The 24,760-nt window shown below is 44.0% G+C and overlaps 1 protein-coding gene across 2 annotated transcripts in view; it reads right to left on the reverse strand.

Annotated features, from left to right (window-relative positions):
• Nucleotides 1–1,921: 1,921 nt before the first annotated feature.
• The window catches only part of LOC147628997 (uncharacterized), a 22,857-nt gene continuing 18 nt past the window's right edge, over nt 1,922–24,760 (reverse strand). The window contains exons 1-7 of one of the 2 annotated variants that reach the window (XM_086812197.1): nt 22,698–24,647; nt 20,532–22,573; nt 20,307–20,355; nt 19,871–20,118; nt 19,633–19,731; nt 2,372–2,440; nt 1,922–2,253 (exon numbers count right to left, since the gene is read on the reverse strand). In XM_086812197.1, coding sequence (XP_086668323.1) covers nt 2,007–2,253; nt 2,372–2,440; nt 19,633–19,731; nt 19,871–20,118; nt 20,307–20,355; nt 20,532–22,573; nt 22,698–24,647 — 4,704 coding nt within the window. In that variant the 3' untranslated portion in view covers nt 1,922–2,006. Of the gene's footprint in view, nt 2,254–2,371; nt 2,441–19,632; nt 19,732–19,870; nt 20,119–20,306; nt 20,356–20,531; nt 22,574–22,697 lie in introns of both variants that reach the window. The other variant, XM_086812198.1, reaches the window with a different exon arrangement.

A 24,760-nucleotide genomic window follows, 5' to 3' on the forward strand; every position in this document is an offset into this window, starting at 1 on the left:
TGAGATTGTCGGTATGCATCTGGTCTCTAACTGGTGGGTTCTTATAATCATACTAAAGAACATCAATAACCCACATTGATTGTCTTTCTAAATTATGTGCTTTGTCCCTAGTTCGTTGATCATAACCACAAAGACATTTGATAGTTTTAAAATATGCTGACAAATACCATTCTATTTCAAGCCTACAAATAACTTGCGGAACATGAGAGAGAGGGGGGGGGGGGGGGAGTCCCAGAGAGAAAGAAAACCTAAGATAAAATATCATGGTTCTCCTTTGAAACTTGAAAAAGCAGTTATCCACCATGTGTCTTCCTCAGATTAAACACTATACAGTGTAGGATGTACCTTGAGCATCTTATTTGTAACAACCAGCAAGCCATCATTCATCAAGACGAGGCTTACTCGCTCAAGTTTTTGGCCTTTCAATTCAGATTCATCTATTTTTGATGCCTCGTGTTCTAAAAGCAAGTAATAAGTTGGATTTAATAAATTCCTCATAGCAATATAGGCAATAACATTAAACCATAAACATAAATTCCTTAAGGAGCGATGTTGTAAAAGCAAGTAATAAGTTGGATTTAATAAATTCCTCATAGCAATATAGGCAATAACATTAAACCATAAACATAAATTCCTTAAGGAGCGATGTTGTAAAAGCATGCCATCGACTCTTGTATTTTTCCCATACTTAAAAATAAATTATATATGTCTCCCCTTGGGCTGTTAGAGCACCTTCTGTGATGTAATATTCGAATTCCTAGTGATGTTTGCTTAATTTTTTAAGAGCAAAACAAATACCTTGCATCTAAGCGATCTCCTCCTAGAGCAAATGATATCCTCTTTTGAACACAAGGTAGATTTGTAAGAGTAATGAAAAATAAAAACAACACATATAAAGAATGGCAGATGCAGGTGACGGAGCAAAAGAGGGACAAATGAAGGCGGCCCATGCGGATGACCTTGTCCAAGAGATGTCCAGCGGCATCACAGGCAACTACATCGAGAGATTGAGCTCCTTCCCATTGAGGCTGCAAACCTGAGTGTTTATGATGCGTGGGCATGGCTCTACGAGAAAAGATAAGCAACAGGTAATTAGGAAAGACATTAGACGTGAGGAAGGCTTATAAGACCGAATCAAAAAGTACAAAGGTTTTACGAACCTTTGAAAAGACTGAAAACTGACTAAGTAACCACCCCGCTCCGTGTGGAGAGGATCCAAGCAGTGCTTCTACAAAAAGCCACCTCCTTGAATGGTAAGTGTCTTTCCCGCTTGAGAAGGAGATGGATGTCATTCCCAGGCACATCTAGCAGAACCCTGCTTCTCCCATGCTGACGTCCAATCTCAGCGGAGGTGATAGTTTGAGATTGGCTTTCTTAAATTGAGGGGAGAGAGAGAGAGAGAGAGAGAGAGAGAGAGCTTGTGAACAAGCCGAACATTAAGCCTCAAATGCCTGTTAAAAAAACCGAAAGTAAAAGCGACTCTCTTCTTCGGACTCACACCCCCTTCTAGGCAGCAAAACAGCCACTCAGGCAAGTGACCATTGACTTCCCTTCCTTTTGGCACATCCTCAAACAAAATTGAGTTCTTCTTGCTACAAAATAAGAGTTCACTTTGATACAACTAAACCCACAAGAATCGTGATCAGTTATGAAACTCGGATGTGCTATGCTTTTGCTAGATATAAGTAGGAAATTCACTTTTCCAAGTGTCTACTTTCAAACGTCACATGTATTGAGGAGTGTGGTAGCACAAAGTAGCACAAAAACCACAGTAGTTTCAATGTACTTGCTAAGTTGCAGGCCTAATAATCATGCACTCCGCAATTATGAAGATGATCATGATATGAAGACCCCATGCAGTGATAGATAAGCATGACAAACAGGACACAAGTTTGTACGACACCTGGCTGCTGAGGTTGTCTATGATGAATAGCTTTGTTTTCTTTACCATAGAAGGTATCTTTTTGAACTTTACTGAATTTCCAAAAATGGATCAAAACTTCACTTTATAAAGAAAGGCATCTTATACCTTCTGGCAAGGTCCTTGGCATTGGGACTGCAATTACATATTTTTGAGGGGGTGCTCTTCGAATTCCAGGACCACAGTCTGGAATGTTCTCTACAAATATACTTTCTGAAAAATCTAAGATGAAACCTGTCCCGTGGTGCTTAGCCAATCTATTAACAATCGACAGTTTCTCCAAATCATGGGTCTTGCCTTTGAGCTCTAGCGCAGATGTTGAACAATCAAGTCTGTACACATCACGGTAATTTCATAAGTATGGAGGAGAGAGTCTTCTTAGAGCTTTACGATCAAATGAAAAAGCAGTTTCAAATTCTGGCAACAACCATTGAGAAGACTACGGTTTACCTTATCCAAAAAACATAAGCACACAAAAAAAAGACACGAAGGTCTTGCATAGAAGTGATAATTGTGTGCCTGTGCATGAAAGACAGCCATACGACAATAAGCTTTACATAGAAGTGATAATTGAGGCAAGCCTTACAAGCCTCAATCAGTCATAAGCTCTGGACTCTAAACACTTTATCTTACACACACACACACACACACACTTTTTTTTTTGTGAAACAAAGAAATTATATTATGAAACATCCATTTTACATCAGGGCAGTGCTCGAGAAAAGAGCCTATGCCCTATCCATCAGAAACAGTAAAAGAAAAGCTGAATACAAGAAACATCCAAATCTTCCTCATGTAAGGCATCATATAAGGACTGCCGCAATGAGGCTCGGAAGAACTCATAAGGGTGCTGAAGGGGTGAATTCAGATATGCATGATTTCGCTGTAGCCAGAGGGTCCATAAGGCCCAGTATCTGATCCAATGGAAGAAAAGAGAATACTGGGACAAAGAAGCTGATAATCTGCCAAACATCCAGAACCTGTGTGCAGATGATCTGAGAGAGAAAAAATAGGAGATCTTGTCCAGAAGGTCTCTGGAATATGAACGAAACCACAATAAATGCGGAATACTCTCAGTAGTATGATGACATCTTGGACAAAGAGGAGAGGCAATCCTTCTTCGAGCCAATTTCACTCCCACTGGAAAAATACCAACAATGCATCTCCAAAGAAAGAGTCTCTACTTCAATGGCATTTTCAACTTCCATATCAACGTCAATTTTCCTTTCCACCAAGCTAAAGACTTATTCAGATGCCAAAGAGAATTAGCATGATGAGCAATCCATGGAGGAGGTAATATCAATCGATAAGCCTGTATGGAAGTCAATAGATGCAAAGGCTGAGAGGATAATCTTGGACTTGAAGACTGAAGATGCCAATCTTGAAGCCTGTCTCTTACATCCAATGTTGGAATCGGAATGAAAGGGTGTAAGAGATCTGTAATAGCTTTCCATTTAGGTCTATGATGCATCCCAAGATTGTATTGTTGGCATGCTGTCGGAAAAGAGAGAATATGCCCTATTTCAAAAATCTCTCCATTGATCATACATTGGATAATCATCCATCGGCCACAAAGATCATTATATGCTATGCAGGGCTGCAGATCATGTCTGGCTAAAATGCACAGCCCAGAGAATTGTTCAGATCCTGCATAAAATATATCATATCCTGAAAAGAACCCATGCTGGCCAGCAAAAGAATGCTGATTATGCTCTTGCAGACACACAACATCTGGATGAGTTTTATTTATATAATGCCATAGGAGCCTCCATTTATGCTGGTTGCAGAGGCCCTGTATGTTATAAGAAATACATTTAAGAGAAGCACGCATGAAAATATGTACAAGAGATGAGCAGTCCTCAAAGAGAAAGGGAGGCATCAGGCCTCTGCCATTGCCACAGGGTCTTGCTGACCCTCAGAATCCAATTCCCTAACTAGATCATCTTCTTCACAAAGTGGAATACCCTTCTTGACTGCATTGACCCATGCCTTTGAGATGGGGCTGTCCGAAGAGGTAGAAGGTTGACCAGGAGATGGAGCAGAAGCATCCCAATTACGAGATTGGAGAGGTCTTTGTTTGAGAGGCACCGTCTTCTTTGCATTCTGCCAACCCTCGTGAGAAGATGAATTATTTTCCACTAGCTTGCTTTTTCCTTTATCCTTGTTTTGAGCTGAATTGGCTTGGCTCCCTGTATGAACTGAAGGCTTTGCTCCTTTAGCTTCAGTCTTTTCCACATATGTCTTCTGACCTCCTTTATTAGATGGCGGAGGAATGGCAGCTGGAGGAGGCGGATGAAGGATAGAGGGACACTCAGAAGCTAGGTGCCCAAACTTGTGACAAGAGAAACAAGCTCCAACAAAAATGCCCCATTTCAAAGTGAAATATTTCTTTCCCAAATTAACACCCTCAATCTCAACTGCAATAGCAGAGGGGGTTGGTCTATCAGTATCCCATAAGATGCAAAAACGATTTTTATTACCTGTGGGACGAGGGGGACAGATCACTTGTCCCAATGTCATCGCTAAGCCTGGAAGCTCTGTTCTCATGTAATCTAGAAAATCAACCACTTCAACCCATACAGGGCAGTGATGTTTGATGAGATTCTGATAGTCCTTATTAGGAGACCAAGGCATGATGTGCACCATTTGACGACCAAAAAATAAAGGGGACATTTCCAGCATCTTTTGTTTTGTCAATGCATCCAAGAGATGAACTTCATAAAATCCTCGGGAGGCAAAATAGACTCCTTCTACATAGCATCCACCTAGGAGAGAATTCACCCATTGTCCCACATCATTAGCCGAGGGTATTTTGCCTGGAAAAAAGATGATGACTGCAGTTTGAGAGAGCTTCTTCAGAGGATGCACGAGAGAAGGCAACTTCATCTTGTAAGTGAGTTCCGGAGCAGGTAGTATCCATTCTCTTCTACTTTGTTGAAAATCCTCATTCAACATGTCAAACACATAGGAAGCATCTTCAGATGAAGGAGCTATGGGGGGCAGAGTTTCCCTTGATTGTCTTTTAGGTTCAGGAGAAAGTGCTCTCTTGACATAATACTTGCTTGTTTCTGCCATCGAGACTTACACAGAAGGGAACACAGAGACCTGTAGCGAGGCGCTTGGAGGATTGAGAGGGCAGACAGGATGGCGAAACAGTGAGAAGTTTTGAGCGAGCAGAAGTAAGGGCTGCGAATTGGCTGAAATCGTGGAGCAGATCGTCGTGCTCATAGACAAACGGAGTGCTGGATGGGACGGACACACTAAAGGAGAGCTGGATGGAACGCACACACAAAACTGAGAGCTGCAGGGGGCTGGAACGAAACAGGAAAGAGACAAAACGGAGCTCTGAAAGGTGGCTGTTCACAGCGAGCTGGCGCCAGGAGGGAGAACGAACCGTAGACTACAGAATGAACAGGTCGGGATCACCAGAAGGGCCGGCTGAGGGCTGGAATCGCCATGGCTAGAGCTCGTAACACCATACACACACACACACACACACACACACACACTAGGTACTGCTGGGCGGCACGCAGCAGTACACAGGAGAGACAGGGTGGAGCAATGGGCACAAGGCTCTGATAGGCGGCGCACACAAGCTGGATAGGGCAGAGCCGGTCGCGCTAATGGAGGAGGGTGATGCTAATGAGAGAAAAAGGGTAGGCCACCAATGAGGTATCCCAAGCGAAAAACGAGGCGGAGAGATCGTGCCTCCTTTTAAAAGGGTTCACCCTCATGGTAGAGGGTGATGCACCCACCCACCAAGTGGCACCTGGTGGGTGCCACGTGTTGGGCATCGCCCTCACAGTTGGCATGGGCAGCTCACCATAGAAGTGGCTAGCCCATGGGCAGCTCACACCCTCACCGTGCCCACTAGTTGTCATCTGGCCTAATACATTAACACGTGTGGTCTTGTGGGATATAGTTCTGGGTGTGCTGGATCCCTTAGGACACACACAAAACTCTTCCAAGTATTGGGAGTATACTTACCACCTGTCAACCATCCACAAGTTACATCAACATACAAGTTCACACATATGGTCCTCCGGGATATAGTTCCAGGCATGCCGGATCTCTTATGAACTCTCACACACAAAAGGAACAGGCAAGAAAACATTGTATCCCAAAACATATTCCACGCATTGGTAGATGCAATGCAAATGCACATCGTGTATTGGACAATCTCCCATTCTCAAACAACTTGTATCCCTTGCATCTAGGTGCGGACGCCGGACACAAAGTCCCTAGTCTAAGCCCATTGGCTAATCCAAGCCTACTTACCATCTAGGCCATATGGTTAATCCAAAACATGCATGCTGGCCAAGCTGAGCTTTTTGGATAATCCAAGTTCAAAATATCAAAGACATGTCCAATTGGTGCAAGGTGGAAAGGTACGGCACGGTAAGGTATGCATTCAACTACGGGTTGAGATTTTGAGGTACGTTAATTACGTAAGGTCTGCAAAAACATAAAAAATATACTATATAGTGTACATATATATACAGAAAAATGAATGAAAAAACAATTCATTTCTGAACATTCAACAACAACACAATCACCAAAATGAGAGCTCCATATGTCAACATGTTTCCTTCACTATCATACTCTCAGCTCTAGCTCGGAAATGGCGGTGTACGTTCATGCCTTCCTTTCAGGGTCGCTTCCTGAGTCAAGCTGTCTCAAATTTCAGCAAAACCCCCAATCATTCTCCTTCATATCCATTTGCCTTCTATGCTTGTCTCTTGCCCTCTTGTTTTTGTCTTGGGACCGCTCTACCATTGTTCGCACTTGGGCAATGGCAATGTCTAAATCCTGTATATACTCATCATCAGCGGCAAAGATTTAATCCTTGGTGCGAAGGATGGATGCATGTACAGTGTTGCTATAAGCAAACTCCACTAGAGGCAAATACTTCTTCCCATGAGGTCTTCTAATCTGCAACATTGGTATGGCATTGCTAAATTTGTAGTGGCCATCCATTTAGAGATGATAAACTGAAGAAAAATCCAACTTTGTGTCCAAATTATCAAACAAGTGGTCCTAGGATCTGTCCCTCACTATGGACTTCCACATCGCATGATGTTTGAACATCTGCGACATAAAGATGCAAACCATGTGTTCGCCTTAATGGTCTTGTTGACCGGCAAGAAATGACCTTGCTTGCTAAACTTGTCCATATGGTCCAAATGGCACATTTCCAAATTGTGTAGGAGGTAAATCCATAGTAAAAACCATGATGATGCTTTCCCAAGGCTGATTGGAAATAGTTAAAGGCTGAAGCGTACCCGGGGCCTTTTGACTATCATATTTCACCTTTTGGCATATCATGCATTGGCGTACATAAGCATCAATGTCCCATCACATGCCTAGCCAATAAAAGTATCTCTCAATCATCTGAGTGGTGGGTAAAATGCCTCTATGACCTACATAACTATAACATGCAGCGGAATATGCGTAGATGAAAGGACCTGTCACACAAGTCTCACACTGCCTTCTGTATCCTGAGTTTTGTGAATCTTTAGCAATCCACTTTATTACTTCAAACTTTAAGACAGACACAAAGAGAGAGAGAAGAAGCAGCCCTTTTTAACGTCGTAGGAACAATCCCAAGAGACCAAATATGATCTATCCAACAGGAGTGAGATTTAAACACAAGACGTGTTGAATAACAACTCCATGAGCTAACCAATCTACCACACTTGGGTGATAGAAAGGTTAGCCCATTTTGTTTTATTTACCCACACACCCAATGAAGAAGCCCTTTTTAATGTTGTAGGAACAATCCCGAGAGAAAGAGAGAGAGATCTATACACAATATTGGGTCCCAATTACCCACTGAAGGCCCCCCTCCTATTGCTAGGAGTATTTGCTTTATTTCTTTGAAGAGAATGAATGCGGGACTGACTTTGACATGAGAATGAACCCGAACACAAGACTTTCGAAAGACCAAACGATGGACTGATTGCACAATGCTGTAGAAGTACCAACAATGACCAATCTCGATGCCAATGCATGATTCCAAGGGGCTGTAGAAGGGCTGCAAACTGTGGCTGAGAAAGGAGCTGTTTGGGGACTGTTCTAGGGCTGAACATGCAAGAGAATGGTGGCTGTAGATGACTGTATATGCAGGGCTGAGAGTGCTGTGTTTTCTGCAAGAGGAGATGATGGATGAAGCTGCGTTTTCTGCAAGAGAGGAACAGAGAGGGAGATGTGTTTTCAGCCTTAATGAAGATCTATCGACTGATGCATGAATAAGGGAAGCGCTATGTATATATAGTCATGAGGGGGCTGGTCCGTTTGCTCAAGAGCAAGTAGGCTGGCTCCTTATAATATACGACCTGGAAATAGGTTGTATGTGCTGTTTATAATGCTTTTAAGGCTGCCGACTGGTCCATTAGGCTGCCGATTGGGTCTTGAGGGTACAAATGCTAAGGAAAGGTTCACATGCACATGAAATGAATGATATGACCATGATCTAAACGCAAACCCTATGGATTCTACTGACTGCTACATGCATGAATGATTTTCTTCAAGTGGATTAAGGGACTGGACTGACTAACCGACCGACCAACCTACCTTCTATGGTTGAGGAAAGACCTACGTAGCTCGTGCCTAACATGTCTTGGACTGGGGCTTACAATGGGGCCACGGCATACGACAAAATCATATCCTAAAAATGGTTCCTGCTGATATACAAGATGCACTGATGATGAGTCAACTTGTCACCATGCACTACAGTGCAAAGTGCATGTGACATTCCCTCCTGCTTAGCTTGGCAGCAGGTTCATTGCTTCCAAGTAGTCCGGCAACAACTAGGGCTCCTGAAAGAACTCCTCATCAATCCAAACCGCTTCATGGGTACCTTGATCTTGCAACTTCGTGTAGAACTATCAGAGTCGTCGACCGAAACGATGCTTCCAATGATGAAGAAAAATCTGCTCAAGCTCAATGACTTCTGCTTCATCAACCACGTCTAGTTGCTGCTCATCTGAAACATCAAAAACTTATGGACCAACATATGGTTTTAGCCAAGAAACATGGAAAACATCATGCATAGTCCATTGTTAGGCAACTTTAATGCTCTAGACAATTGTAACTTGGTACCAAAATTCTCGAATAATACCCTCCAAAAATGCGAGGTGAACTGTCTGATGTGATGGTTCTAGGCAACCCACAAATGGGGTACCAATGTTTGAGAAAAAGACAGGCTACGTCCTGGACTGTGGCTATCTGCTTGCATGGGATGAGCATGCAGAACTTACTGAAGTGATATACGATGGTAAAACACTGAGTGTCGCGAGATCCGGTGGATGCTGGTAGAGACCCTACAAAGTCCATAGAATTATCAATGAAAGGTCTGTCGGAAATAGGCAAAGGTTGAAGTAAACTAGCCTTTTTCGTATGTGGAACCTTGACCTTTTGACAAATCTTACAAGCTTGAACATGTGAATAAACATCGGGCCTCATTTTTGGCCAATAATAGGACCTTTCCAATTTCTCTAGGGTACTGTTGATATCTCTATGGCCTCCAACTAAGAAGTCATGGACATCATGGAGAAGAGCTACGTGCTTTTCTCAAAGGACACAGAGACGGTTCTTGTAGAACAGCCAACCATTCTGCACTAAATAATGGTCAGGCTCAAAAGTGTGGACCAAACTATATTGAGTATCAAACTCTGCGGAATCGACATACTGATCTTTCATGCTATCCAAGTCTTTTCCAGAGATCTCAAGAATGGTAGACTCCTACATGGTCTGGATGCTGGTCTTTCTACTAAGAGCATCTGCAACTGGGTTATGCTTACCAGGGATGTACTCAATCATTTCAACTGTTGAAAGACCTGACTCCATCTGGCTTGCCGATCACTCCACTAGGCACTTGGCATCGTCTGGAGCCACTTCAGTGGGTCGGTGGTCAGTTTTGTCTGTGAAAAACCCGTCCATAGAGAAAGTCTTTCAATGTTTGAGCGTTGTGATCACACCCAAAAGCTGACTGTCCATAAACCAAATAACATCCAACTTTCGGTTGTAGTAGGCTACGGGTTTATTGTCCTACTGAAGAACAACTCCAATGGCTACAATACTGGCATCGGTAATGACCTCGAAAGGTTCATCCAAAGGTACTAACTTCGGAACGGGCACTTCTGAGGCTGCTTTCTGGAGTGCACGGAATGCATCAAGTGTTTTGCATGTAACTATGACTTTTTGCCGACGAGCTTTCACCCCCTTGAGCAAGTCAGTGAGAGGCGCTACAAGGTTGAAAAACTGGTCAACATTTGAACTATAGGCCAAGCAAAGACCCACGAATGCACGGATTTCTTGGGCGGTCTTGGCATATCTCAATCTAAAATCTCTTGAACCTTTGTGGGATCCAATCGAATCCCGGATGTAGCCCAAGTATTGCACCTTTGTAACGCCAAAGACAGAATTTTTGGCGTTGCTGTAGAGCCCATTATCTCGCAAAAGTTGCAAGACTTCCTCCACATCTTTCTCATGCTGCTCCGCAGTGGCTGAAATTATAAGTACGTCGTCAAGAAATATGAAAACACACTTAGCAATATGTACTCCAAATAACCTGGACATCATTTTATTGAAGGTTGCCAGTGCGTTGGTAAGCCCAAACGGCATGACTACAAACTCGTAGTGACCATGCCCTGTCTGAAAAGCTATCTTTAGAATGTCATATTCAAAAATGCGGACCTGATGGTAACCACTTTTGAGATCTATCTTAGTGAAAAACTTTGCACCGTCTAAACACTCCAAAATGTACTCAATCCTGGGCATAGAAAACTTATTCTTGATGGTGAGTTTGTTTAATTCCATGTAATCTACACAAAGGCATGCAGACTTGTCCTTCCTTTGGACATAGGATGGGTGCAGTAAATGGTTTGGAAGATGGCCGCACGAATCCAACTCAGAGAAACTCAAATAATTGCTTTTCTAGCTCGCTCTCTAAAGTCTTGGAAAGACAATAGGGAAACTTGCTAGGAGGTTCTGCCCCAGGGACCAAATCGATATAATGATCCTCGGGACGAGAGAGTCGGAGACTAGGTGGAAGATCGTCCTTAAGCATAATGTCCTGATGTCGAGAAAGGAGATCTGTCAACTAAGGGATTGAACATGAAGATGAGACAGCTGTTATCGATGAGGTAGAAGCTATCTGAGCACGAACATAAATCAATGCTCCTTCACCTCCCTTGCGGATAGCTTGTCGGACCTGGAGATGAGAAATCAATGGAATGCCAAGAATGCTTCTATCCCCACGAATCATGACAAGCTCAGGAAAACCTTTACAGATAGTAAAAGTGTCCGCCCCCAATTGGGAATGGGTTCATACTAGCGAAACCACTGGAATGCTAAGATCATGTCACACCCCAAAAAAGGAGAGACAATGAAATCTCACTGGAATGAGGCCTTTCAAGCCTGAAAAGAAAACTGTTGTGCCTTTTGAGATATGTGGGTGCAGAGACCAAGTGTAAATCCGTCCACATCCAAATGATAGGACACTAAGGTACAGCTCATTTTGGTAGCCAACTAGGGAGAGATGACGTCCTCAGAACTGCCCATGTCAAAAAGGACTACAATTTGGCACCCCTTGGCAAAGCCATAAGCTCGGATCAGGTTTTTCACTGTAGCCTCATCCTCACCCTCCTGCTTAGCATCAAATACCACGAGTGGCATGAGATACAGAGAAGGTAAGAGTTGAACTACGTTGGTGGTGGTAGGCAGTGCTGGAGGAGCGGGAGATGATGTGGTAACTATGGAAGAAGGCTGCTTGGAGGCTTGCTCCGCTTGCCATTTCTAATAATCCTTCTTACCATGCCCCAATGTATGACAGAAGAAACAACGGTTCTCTATATGATACTTTCTTTGCACCACTAGAGGAAGATTGCCTCTAGTGATGCCTGATTTAGCCTTTTCCTCGGGAGTTTTCTTAGGCTTGGATTCCTTATCCTTCTTACCCCCTAAACTAAAGCTAGAACTGTTGTCCTTCTTGGCGTCTTTAGAAGACGGAGTACCCTTCCCCGGCTGCAAAGAAGATTGCTACTGCTGGAGTTTGGTACTAGACTACGGTTGTTTTTGGCTTGCCTCCGTTCATCTTCATTTCCTCATTTTGAGCAAGAGTCAAAGCTCTATCATAGGTATTGGGTTTAAAGTTACGAACTGTGAACCGAATGTTAGGATCCAATCCAAATATGAATTGATCCATCTTGGCCCGCTCAGATAACCCTAACTATTATGCTAAAGTGACAACCTTACCGAAAAACTAAAGCACGGGCGACCCACTCAGTTTGAGTCCATAAAACTTATCTACCAAGTTGGTCAAATACTGGGGGAGGGAAAAATCTAGTATTCAAGTCGTGGACGAAGGTGTCCTGGTGAACAGCTGACACCTGTGGTTGGGTTTGTATGTAGACTTGACCAATGCTGCCACCAAGTGACTGCCTCGCCTGTAAGATGCTACGTGGACTTTCTCTTGCGAATCTTTCAACTTAGCCAAAGGAAAATATGCATTAAACTGATGAATAAATTGATCGACAGCTGAATGATCACACTTACCGTCATCCTTACTAAAGTTTGGCTGAGTTCGAATAACGGTCGTTGATGTTGCGGGAGGCTGGCCGGTGGCACCGATGGGCGGAGAGAATGGAGAGAGGGTATGTTGGAACTGCATATGCATGGCCTCTCTTTCCCACGTGTGTTCGAGTAACATTTGCTCATGATCGAGCACTTGTTGGTGCTCTTGAGTTGCAAGGTCAGCCTAACACCGGTCTTCATCAACCCTACGTTGGGCTTCCTTATGTTCACGCTTTTCTTCTTTTTCTTGTCTTTTCTTTTCTTCATTTTGAGCTCTCTCTTCCCGCCATCTGGCCTCATCTTCTCATCTTTGTTGTTCCATCTAAAAGAAGACAGAGATGAAGTCAGGGGAAGCTAGAGTAGTTGGTTATGCTACAATGGCCCCCAAGAGTTGAAGACGCTCCATGAGAAGTTGGTTCTCAGCTCTGAGTAGAGCTATGGCATCTTCTAGTGGTGGAACAAAAAGATTTCTTTGGGAGAAACAGGCTCCTCCTGATGATGAGTACTCTCCTCTATAGACTTGTTGCTGAAATCGATGGTCACGCCGGAGGGAAGTTGGATCATCCAAGGATGCTCTCACGCTAGGATGTGGTGTGTGTGGACAAGATGAATCTGATACAATGTAACATGTAGCAGAATATGCATAGATGAAAGGACCTGTATCCCGAGTTTCGTGAGTCTTTAGAAATCCTTCAAACTTTAAGAGAGAGAGATCTGTACACAGTATTGGGTCCCAATTACCCACTGAAGGGCCCCTCCTATTGCTAGGAGTATTTGCTTTATTTCTTTGAAGAGAATGAATGCGGGATTGACTTTGATGTGAGAATGAATCTGAACGCAAGACCATGGTCACCATGAAACTTGTTTCACGTTTCAGTGTTGAAATGTTTCATGTGCACATTGAAACCATATTGTTTCATGTGGGGAAAAAGGTTGTGATTTTGTGTGCTATTTAGCTTTTATAATTCTTTCTCTTTCCTTCTTTCATCCTATTTGTTCTTTTCTATTCTCTTTTGTATGTTTTCTTTGTTTACCGATGATAAATATGCTAATATCATCTTATAACTATTGGCCAGTACCTTCACATTTTATGTATATGATCATTTCGGTCCAACGTTTCATTGTCCACCTACCTGTTGTTGAAACGTTTTGTTCCAAAATAAATCGTTTCATCATCATTTCGTTTCAATAGTGAAACGTTTCGCGGTGACCTTGCACAAGACCTTCGGAAGACCAAACGATGGACCATGGTCACCACGAAACGCGTTTCGTTGATGTTGAAACGTGAAACGCGTTTCACTATTGAAACGTTTCAATCATGGACGTTTCATCCAGCATTTCTAGGCAGCTGAAAAGTCCAGAATTGCAATTTGTGCTTGCGGCTCCACCAATTATGAGGCATGTTATTTTTTGTAATGTAACATGTATATAGTATGACTCAGAATGAGCAACACTCAAAATTGTCCATGGATGCAATCAACACTCCATCATAGTTTTAAACTTTGTTTGGTTATTCGCTATTGGATTTTGGTACTTTTGTTTTCTTGATTGTAAGTATTAAAGTAAATCTGTAAATAAGTTTGAAGGCCCAAATTTGAAATTTTGGATTTGGGTCCCCAAATTGGAAAGAAAAATTGCACATTCGCTCTCCAATTGAAGGCCCAAATCTGAAATTTCACATTTTGGCAAGCCAAAATTTGAAACTTCATATTTGGGCTCCCAAATTGGAAGGGGAAATTGCACTATTCCTCTCCAGTTAAAGACCCAAATCTGAAATTTCACATTTAGGCCCCTAAAATGGAGGGGGAAATTGCACTTTTCCTCTCCAATTGAATGTCCAAATGTGAAATTTCAGATTTGGCCCCCCAGCCTTCAAATTTTATGTATATAATCGTTTCTGTCTACCGTTTCCTTGTCCACCTGCCCAACGTTGAAATGTTTCATTTCAAAATAAATCGCTTCAGCAACATTTCGTTTCAACAGTGAAACGTTTCGCCGGTGACCTTGCGATGGACTGACTGCACACTGCTATAGAAGCACCAAAGATGACCAATCTCAATACCAATGCACTCTTCCAAGGGGCTGTAGGAGGGCTGCAAACTGTAGCCGAGAAAGGGGCTGTTTGGGGACTGTTCTAGGGCTGAATATGCAAGAGAATGGTGGCTGTAGATGTCTGTGTATGCAAGGTTGAGAGTGCTGCATTTTCCTGCAAGAGAAGAGATGATAGATGAAGCTGCGGTTTCTGCAAGAGAGGAACAGAGAGGGAAATGCGTTTTCAGCCTTAATGAAGATCTATCGACTGATGCATGAATAAGGGAAGCGCCAGGGCTGGTCGGTTTGCTCAAGTGCAAGTAGGCTGGCTCCTTATAATATACGACCTGGAAATAGGTTGTATGTGCTGTTTATAATGCTTTTAAGGCTACTGACTGGTCCATTAGGCTGCCGACTGGGTCTTGAGGGTACAAATGCTAAGGAAAGGTTCACATGCACATGAAATGAATGCTATGACCATGATCTAAACGCAAACCCTATGGATTCTACTGACTGCTACATGCATGAATGATTTTCTTCTCAAGTGGGTTAAGAGACTGGACTGACTGACTAACCGACCTTCCTTCTATGGCTGAGGAAAGACCTACGTAGCTCATGCTTGACATGTCCCGGATTGGGGCTTACAATGGGGCCGCAGCATACAACAAAATCATATCCTACAAATGGTTCCTACTGATATACAAGATGCACTAATGATGAGCCAGCTTGTCACCATGCACTAGAGTGTAGAGTGCATGTGACAATAAGGAGATAGGTGGCATTCATCCATCACCTTTTACCTTAGGTCCTTCACCACATACGCAGTTGTCCTTCACAAGATATTCGTTCTGAATAGCAAAAGAGGCAAATAAATATTGATGGGAGGGAATGGAAATTGCAACTACATAAGGCTTTCAAGATAAGGCATTTGCAAGTACCTTCTTCGTTCCAAGTGTGTGTTCGATCTAAAAATGAAACATGGAAAGAAAGTCGGCCATCCTCATGTGCTTTTCCGAAAACTTTGTTTGTGTGAGAAAGTACCTCAAGCTTGATGATCGGTCTTGACGGTAAACTCAATCCCCAAAAGGTAGTTTTCCAAATCGCAAGGGCATGAATTATAGCCAAGAAATCTGCCCTTCTTCTTCTGAGCATTCAGAGGAGGAGGTCATACTGGAGTTCAGCCAGGCCATGGTGGCGAACCAAGTTCTTCTCACCACCATGTGGTACATCACTTCCTGTTGGGCCTTCTTCTGGGCATGCATTGGTCAAGTTCAGCAGTTGCTCCGTAACTTCTTCTAGGCTGGTGGTGATGGGAGGCCCACGCGGGCCAAGGTGGCCTGAAGATGATCATTCAGCCTCGCCATCGAGGGGCCCTTGGCATCATTGATCCCTCTATTCAAAGACGAGCCTTGCCGAGCAAGTTGATCGTTCATGGACTTCTTCCGCATGGTGAACATTGGAAGGACTTTCTATTAGCCCGAATCTCAACCCGCACCCCCGTTCTAGATGGTCCCTGGCCCCAAAGCCTAAGATGGATCTTCACAAAGATGCACGCCCGTGGCTTTAGTTCAACATTTGAGGACAGATTTGCAGCCAGCCTCCTTCGGGCTTGGGACCACCTATGACCGGCCCTTCGCAGTCCTCCCTAGCTTCAGCAGAGGAGCGCCTTTGACAACCCTTGATATGGAACCCTCTGGTCTAGTTACTCAGTGGTCACATACTAGGTGCCCGTCCACACATGTCATGGTGGGGAGCAAGCATGAGTCCCTCGGGTATTGGTTACTTTTCCCCCGTAGGCCTAGAGGCTCTCGTGCTCTGTCCTAGGGAAGACCCCATCTAGTTCTGGCCTTTTCCCCTCGAGGCGGGTGCCTTGGGAGTGGAAGGCTAGGAAGTCTTGGGCTTTCCGCCATTGTACTTCATCTCAACACTTTGCGCAAGTGAGAGTGTATCTTCAAAGGTAGCTAGCCAAAACATATGCACCTCCCACTGGGTTTGCGTAGGCCATAAAGGAACTGCCCTTTCTTGTCCTTATCAGAGATGCCCAATTGTAGACATAAGTTTGAAATTTTGTTGGCAAATTGTAGGATTGATTACGCGTCAAAATTGTAGGATTGATTACGTGTCAAAACGCCCCCCCTGAACTCGTCTTCCAATCGCTAAGGTAATGGGGCTGTAGAAACTGTCATTTAAGATCTAAGACAAACTTATCCTAGATATAAACTGCCATACCTATCTGGTGTGGAAATGAGCCCCCTAGGTCCACCATGGAATGACCTCACCTTATAAATACCAACTAGCCAAGATCACTCTATCAGTATCATTTTTTCTTACAGCAGTAAAAAAAGCTTCGAATTGTTGCGACCCGGAATAAAGGGTCATGGGGTCGAGTTTACCATTTTACTTACTTAAGTTCATCCTCTCGGGAGGATGACTCAAGGAAGAAGTTGGTGTCGCTCTTGCTCCACACGCCACAAGAAATCTTTTGTGCTCCACACGTCGCCTGGCATCTTTGTGTGAAGCAACACGGAATGCTGCCACACGGTCTTCCATCAATCAAATCTCCAATGCTCTCATCTGCAACTCGAGTGTCACACTCGGATGCAATAGTAATCCCTCATAAGGGTTATCTGGTAGAGGATCTGCTAAGGAGAGAGAGAAGGAGATGAAGAAAAAGAGGCTAGAAAACAGGTTCTTTCTTCTAGGGCCAAGATTTGCGCCGTCTGCTCTTCCAACTTAGTGCTCTGGTGTGCGATTGCTCGCATCATCATCTAGAACATGTCATGCACACTCATGTCTGCCGCCCTCGAAGGACTGTCTGGTGCTCCTTGTTCCAAAGTTCTTTGTTCTCTCTCTTCGTCAAAGCTCGCCATTGTGGGAATATGCACTTCCTTTCTGAAACGCAATAAAACCATCCACTATGCGTGTGGGAGACTTTCCGGAGGCTTCCGGAGGCTAAAACCAACTGTTCTTCTAGGGACAAGAGTCACACCGAAAGGGGTGGTTCTCCGAAGTCTAGAAATCAACCACACAAGCGGGGAAAAGAATCTTTCTTTTTCTCTAGTTTTCTGGCTGAATCTTCATACTTGAGAAAAGGCTCTGATACCAATGTAACATGCCGAAGCTTGTCGGATAGAATCGGTAACTTCAATGTTCAAAATTCAGCAGTCTTTTGCGACGAAGATAACGCACAACATAGAGAGAGAGATGCAGAAATAGAGAGAGAGAAAGAGAGGGAGTCGGACACGGTATTGGGTCCCAAATACCCTTTGTAGGGCCCCCACCACGAATCGTGTATTTGATGTACAATAATGCAAATCTGTAGGTGTGAAAAAGCATGGATTAAAGGCCGATTGCTTTTGGAGCCAGCCGACTAGCATTAGAAGGGGCTATAAATACCCTCTGTAGGGCCCCCACCACGAATGGTGTATTTGCTTTATTAGAATGATGTACAATAATGCAAATCTGTAGATCTGATGATCTGTTCTTGACTTGCACTCTTCATCTTGGCTGTAGCACTCCCCTTGTCTGTCCTAGCCCTTGGAATACAGCAACCCTTTGTGAATTATGAGATGCTTGACTGAATTTATGCCTAAGCTATATTTATAGCCCCTTCTAATGCTGGTCGGCTGGCTCCAAAAGCAGTCGGCCTTTAATCCATGCTTTTTCACACCTGTTTTGTTGGCCGCCCTACGCATGATGTCCAGGGCCCAGGCTATTGCCTAGGCCTGCACTGACTACAGGGCAGCTCAGATGCCTTGGCTGCCTAGTTGGGCTGGCCTCTAAGGCAGGTCGGCTGGCTGGCCAAGCCCCAATGGGCTGGCCGACAGCCTGCCGGGCCCTTTCATGGGCTAGCCAATAGGGCCACAGTCATTCCTTGGCTAGTGGCCACTGGCCACAGGTCTCTTGGGCCCTTGGGGTGGCCTAAGGCCTACCCCTTGCCCATTCAAGGGATACAACACCCTTTCTAGGGTAACCCTAAGGGCTGCCCCCCCTTCTTAATGCAACTATATGCTTCTAGACAAATGCCTCGTATCTAGTTGCAAACCAAACACTTAGGACACCTGACATCATTCCAAAGGGAGACTCACAGTACGGACTAGCACTGCTTCATGTGCAGGACAATGCACACAGGACAATGCACACCTGACCAAGACCATGTACGGGACTTGTACACCTGACCTTGGACGCTTAGAGTGGAACCTTGGCTGACTCGTCCCAGACTGGGACTCACATGGGACCAATTTCCACTCCAGGTCGTCCTGTACAGATATGTCCACGTGGCATCCAAGTGCTAAATACAGAGATCTTGGTTGCCTTGCATGGAGGTATGACATTGCCAACCGTCAACGGGGTTTAATAGGGTTGGTTTGCCAAATTGAGATGCAAACGGTTGGCAAAAACATGAGAACATGGTTGGGACAAGTTTTGACAACTATGCTCCTAGGGCCATCAAAAACCATTCCTTTTATGTGCAGAGTTGTTGGTTGGAAGATTGTGTACAGGAGCACAATCTGTGCCAAGGATGTAGCAATATGGAACGTCAGGATTTGGCTGGATAGCTCAACTTTGTGTTGGTCTAGCCTCAGCTAAAGGAGCTATGGCCTCCAGCTCTTCTACTGTGATCTTTTCTAGTGACAATTGACTGATGTCTCTCCGGGAGCTATGGCTGGGAGGATGTGCACAACCATTCCTTGTACAAATGTCATGATGATTTATTAAACCAACACCAAAACTGAGGTAATATATTAACGAGGTTCTTGGTAAGGAATACTTTGAGAAAGCATCTACATCAGCTCAGCATCAAGCCTAGAGACATTCACCTATTGGTGAGACCTTAGGAATAATGCTACTACACGTTAAGTCTAGGACAATTACTGAACATGAGTGTTGAAGGAGCAGAACCCTATAAAGTGAAATCCAAGAAGGCATAGTTTCAAAAGGCAAACAAAGGGCATAAAGTCAGCTAGCTTCGACTTGACGACACAAACAAACAAGTTAAATGAAAGCATGGAGTCCCAGGTTAAAGGTTACTACACAAACCCAAGTGCAAGAGCAAAATTTAGGCCCACAACCAACAATCAACTTCTCAGTATTATGAGGTCTACCTTGCAAGCTCACTATCCAAATGCTGGACCCTTTCCATGAATCTTGTCATGGCAACGTCCTTTGCCATACCCCACGTCCTTGCTTCCCCATGTAAAGCCCTGGCAACAGCAAAGTTATTGAAGCTTTCACTAAAGAATGTAAACAGTTAAAAGTCCATCCCATAATTCTTCGATAGAAAGAACCTCCAAAGGTGTACTAAAGACACTTTTAAGTTTTTTTCAGTAACAGGAAACATACATATTCTTGTTGTCTACTATGCCCTTTTGTGCAGGTTCAGCTTCTCTTTCACTACCTGCCATCAGCCTACAAGCCTCTGCTAATGCAAATCTTGCAAAATTATATGTCGCACACTCATTATCCGCAGGCTTGTTCCCATGCATTAGCACACTAGGGAGTGGAGGGATAAGCTGCTGCATCGACTGAGTAGTTATTCGAAGTCTTCTCTTCGCTCTTGATGTGCTTTCATCATAAATTTCCCCAGCATCCTTTGGAAAAACAAAGAGTATTCATTTGGTCAGTATTCCTAACTGAATATTGTAGAGCCTTAGCCTTTTCACAACACTATACAATCTAAGGACTTTCAGAAAGTCCAACTGTATTGGTGAAACTAATGCAAAACATGATGCGCGGCATCAAGTGATCACTAATCCCTGAGATGGATCATGAGAGTAACCTTTTCTGGAAGACGGTTTGTAGCATTAGCCCACATTAGCTCAGCCTTACTGTGACACCAAAAAAATCCAATTACTTTACAAGTTATAGTGGGCAAACTGCATAAAATTGAGAGTGAATACAGCATTTACAGACCAAAACAGTGCTCATCCATTCCCTTTAAAAAAACTTGAGAAAAAGTTTAAACAGCAGGTAGAAACCCAAGTAAAGCACTGTTATTCCAGACCTTATGGAGGGAAGCTGGCCTCGAGGTTGAGTTGCTGCTATGTGCCAGGGAATAAGCAGAGGTACTGGCTTCTTCCTCTTCTTTGGGTGGATCGGGATTGAAGCATGGAATTTTTGTTTTGAAAATGAAAATTGGTGCTGAGAAAACTGGTCTTGCATAGAGCCAGCGGTCCTTGCAGAGAATGTAGGCTCTCCATCTCTCAAAGTGGAGTAATCCACACCAGGAGTGGGATGACCACTATACTGTACAGCCTGATTTTGGTTCCAACTGAGCTGCTGTGAAAGAGTGAAATCCCTGCCACGAGCACTAGGATTGTGATATGTTGATGCTTGAGAGACTAATAACTGCTCATTGTCCATAACCCCAGAATAAGGGCCAGCTGATTGCCGTGCCTCAGCATTCATGGTCATTGAATTTGTGCTTCTGACGACATCCTTCCGCAGAGCCTGGTCTGGTGATTGTGTATGAATAAACGACAGTGCTGTCTGCCGCTTGCCCTGACCTCCAACATCTAAGCAAGAAGTGTTTTGCTGTTGCATTGCTTTTGAATCTGACGAAAACGCATTTTGCCCCATTACCACCAATGCATCAGCTTCTTGGCGATGCAAAGTCCCCTTCCCCATAATCCCAGGATTTGACTGGTTGTTGAGAGTCGTCAGGACTGTTTCACTTTTTCCACCAGCTACAACGGCTGACTCAAAAATTCTTGGAGCCCAAGCTTCAGAATGAGTTCGTCCCTCAAAAGATTTGTTTATTGGCCTTCCCATTTCTGTCTGTGGCTGCATAGATTGTCTCTGAATGGGGAGCGGGGGGCAAAACATTTCCAGAGCTGACCTGCTAAACCCTCTCAGCTGAGCACCAGGCTGTGGAGGCAAGGCTTTCGAATATATAAACTGGTTTTGATCTTGCCTTTGGCCTGGATCTTGCAAAGGACTGGACCTGACACCATGAAGAAATGACGGTCTCCTGTGTTCTTGAAGCTTAGATTGTATGCGTGGAGTAGCAAATTCACTTAATTCAAGGCTGAAAGACTGTTCAGGAGGAGGTTTGGAATGAGCATTGCAATCACCTTCGAAATTCTGGCTTCCTATACTGGGCCTGGAAACTGAACTTGGGCCTTCACCGCTGACAATCTGTGAGTTAGTAGGCTTCTTTATATTGATTTGAGTCTCCTGCATCACACATGGTGCATCCCCTTGGACATCACAAGGTGCCGAACAGGAAGACTCCATTCCCTCAGGGAGCGTACTTTGATGACCCAACGATTTCATTGACTGTTGAGACGATGAGGACTTCAAGGCAGTTAGCAGTCCTGGAAAATTGGCTACTTGAGCTCTATCCCCTGACTGCTTCATGAAAAGATCAACCAAGAGTTGGTCTTCCATAATTTCCCTGCTGTTGCCATCATAAATTGGCATCTTAGGATTGTTTCCAAAAGGCAAAGTCTCTGCACCAAAGCAAGTTAAAAACTTTCCTTGAGAATAACCATTACTGGCTATGTTTCCCTGCACCTGCCCGGCACCAGAAAGACAATTGACCCCATGACTGGATTCCTTTTGAGGAAGTCCTGCACTATTTTCAAGAGAGCACATGGCATGAGTAGGAGCTACCGACTGGCCATCGTCTCCACTCAACATTTGTCCAGATGCCAAGCTTGAGGGAATTTTGGATTGCATGCTATCTTTTGTAATTGATGAAGAAAAATTAGATGGCATGCCAGATCTCTGCAAAGCCCAGTGAGTTTCCATTGAAGTACCACTTTCTTGATCCATTTCTATTTCAGAACCACCTCCATCAGAAAATGACTGTATATTATGATCCTTCCCTACTGAGGGAAAATTGCTGTCCAGATCCTGTGCTTGAGAAGATTTCCTCCGACTTATAGCACCACCCTGCTGCAGATTTTGAGACCAATTGGAGGGAGGTCCCAGTCTTAGCTTGACATTCTGAGGTGACGATGGGCTGGATGGCTGACTGCGCCTCAGATGAGCTACACCTACATCAACTTCTGAAAATTTTCTGTGCTTTTTGATCCGAGGACCCTGTAAACATAGAAAAAAAACAAGTCAAGCACTAAAATTTTAAATTCTATATCCTAAACCATACATATTGCTAGAATGTAGACCTGTTGGTGAGTCTCGGAACCTCTTCTAACAAAGTATTTACCTCAAGCTCAACATCCTTTTCGTGGGAAGAAGTTTCTCTGTCTACACTCATATCAGAAGCTGACTTGACAGCCTGTTCCTCCAGAGCCTTCACTAAATTGGGGGCATGTTCACTTACAAAACAACCCTGAATATATTTGGTTTGAGTTTGTTGATGTCGCACATGTCCACCTGCAGACAGCAGCCTCTCCTGATTTTGTTGGCTAGTAGTATCATGTCGACTACTAGGACCTGGCTTTCTTAGCACTGAATTCATAGCTTGAGCCTCAATGGTTCCTTGTTGAAAGTCAGGATTCCAAATGCTGCTATGCCCATCCCCATTGAATGATGGATCCCTAGTATCAACTCCAACTATGAACTGGTTAAGTGAAGTATGGTTTTTCCAAGAGCCCTGATGATGGCCATATGGCTCCAAAGAAGACGGAAGTGCACTTTCAGACTCGGGGACACTGCCAAAACCAGACCCTTGCCTTGCCCTTAAAGTAGCTGAGGAGTAAAAGCCTTCCTGATAAGGCTGAAAATTACTACCTGCCATTGTTGCTGCAGAGTCAGACACATCTGTACTATCGGCTTGCCATCCACTTTGTAGATTACTAGGCCCCATCTGCATACTACCTAAAGAGACAGCCACACGGAATGTATTTTCCATAAAGTGGCCGCCCTCTTGCAAAATGTTGGTGCCCCAAGTATTGTCTTTTGAATCAGCAGGTAGCTGCAGACGATTTCCAAAATCTGGATGCATCCTGTAGGCCTGCACAGAAGGCCATGAATTAAATTGTTGCCATTCGCCATCACCTATATTGTACCCTGTGGGCATTCCTCTTGATGGCATAGCCCAATCTTCTTGTTGTTTGAAACTACCTTCTTCCAGTAGAATATTCCCCGGCTGATAGTGGCTTAAACCAGCATTTTCGTTCCCCATGTCAATGTTTATCAAATGTTGCTGCATTTGCAAAGGGTTTTGTTCAGAATTTGAAATGCTTTGACGAGAACCTTCCATCCCCTCCAAAGTTTGAGGAATACTCTGATTGGGTGCATCCTGATTTTGCTCAAAAGAACCCCAACTTCTTGGTTGGCTCAACCCACGGTCATAGGAATGGTGCTGACTATTGATTTCGTGAAGGCTGTTGGACACCCGATTCTGCTCCATTAACTGCTCACCAGAATGTTGTATCATATGTCCTGCAAATGGGTTTGAGTATCCCGGGTCTTTGGGTTGTGCATTTTCAGAAGTAAAAGGCTGAGGGATGGGCATTCCCTCATGTATGTTCAATGGCATTCTAAGACTACTACTAGGCTGCTCCGATAAGATGTGTTGAGTACCAGGATGAAAAGCAAGTCCAGGTCCACCCCCACCTACATACAGGGAAGGATCTGCATAAAACCCTCGTTGTTGCGATTCTGAACTTTGATCCTTTCCCATGAGAAAATCATTTGGAAACCCTTGATAACATGACGAACCATTCAGAGACCAACCCACACCTCCCGCTGCAATATGGTTTTCCATTTCTGCAATTGGTGTATCCCAAGCTGGCTCAGGCTGAGAAGGTGGCGTGTCAGGTCCATGTAGAAGAGCAGAATATGAAGTCTCTGAAAACTGCAGCTGTGCTTCCTGTTGCATCTGTTGCTGTCTAGAATGTTCAAACTGCTGCCTAAGCTGTTGTGCAACAAGCTGCTGACGCACCTCATGAAGCTGTTGCTGGGACTGCAAAGACTGTTGCTGCTGCAACAACTGTATATCAGTAAATCCCACTGCTCTTCCATGGCCTCCTAATTGCTGTCCATAGGCTCCTTGCACAGAACCTTTCCAAGGTAACTGGTTTCCAGGGAATTCATAACTTGAAACATCCTGTATTGGTACTAGACTTTGAGTAGAAAATTTACCAGTAAAATTTTGCAACCGAACATCGAAGCCACCAAAATTGTTCATGTTTAGTTGATGAGGAAACATGTTACCAATTGGCACAGGATTGAAATGACTCTTTTGGAAATAAATTGATGACACTTGGACATTGGACACCTGCTTCCTAAATTGAGGTTTTTAAGACTGAAGGGCTAGCAGCC

The sequence above is a fragment of the Cibotium barometz genome, chromosome 18, assembly GCF_041138505.1.
Source record: "Cibotium barometz isolate CiBa-2024 chromosome 18, ASM4113850v1, whole genome shotgun sequence".
Lineage (NCBI taxonomy): Eukaryota > Viridiplantae > Streptophyta > Polypodiopsida > Cyatheales > Cibotiaceae > Cibotium > Cibotium barometz.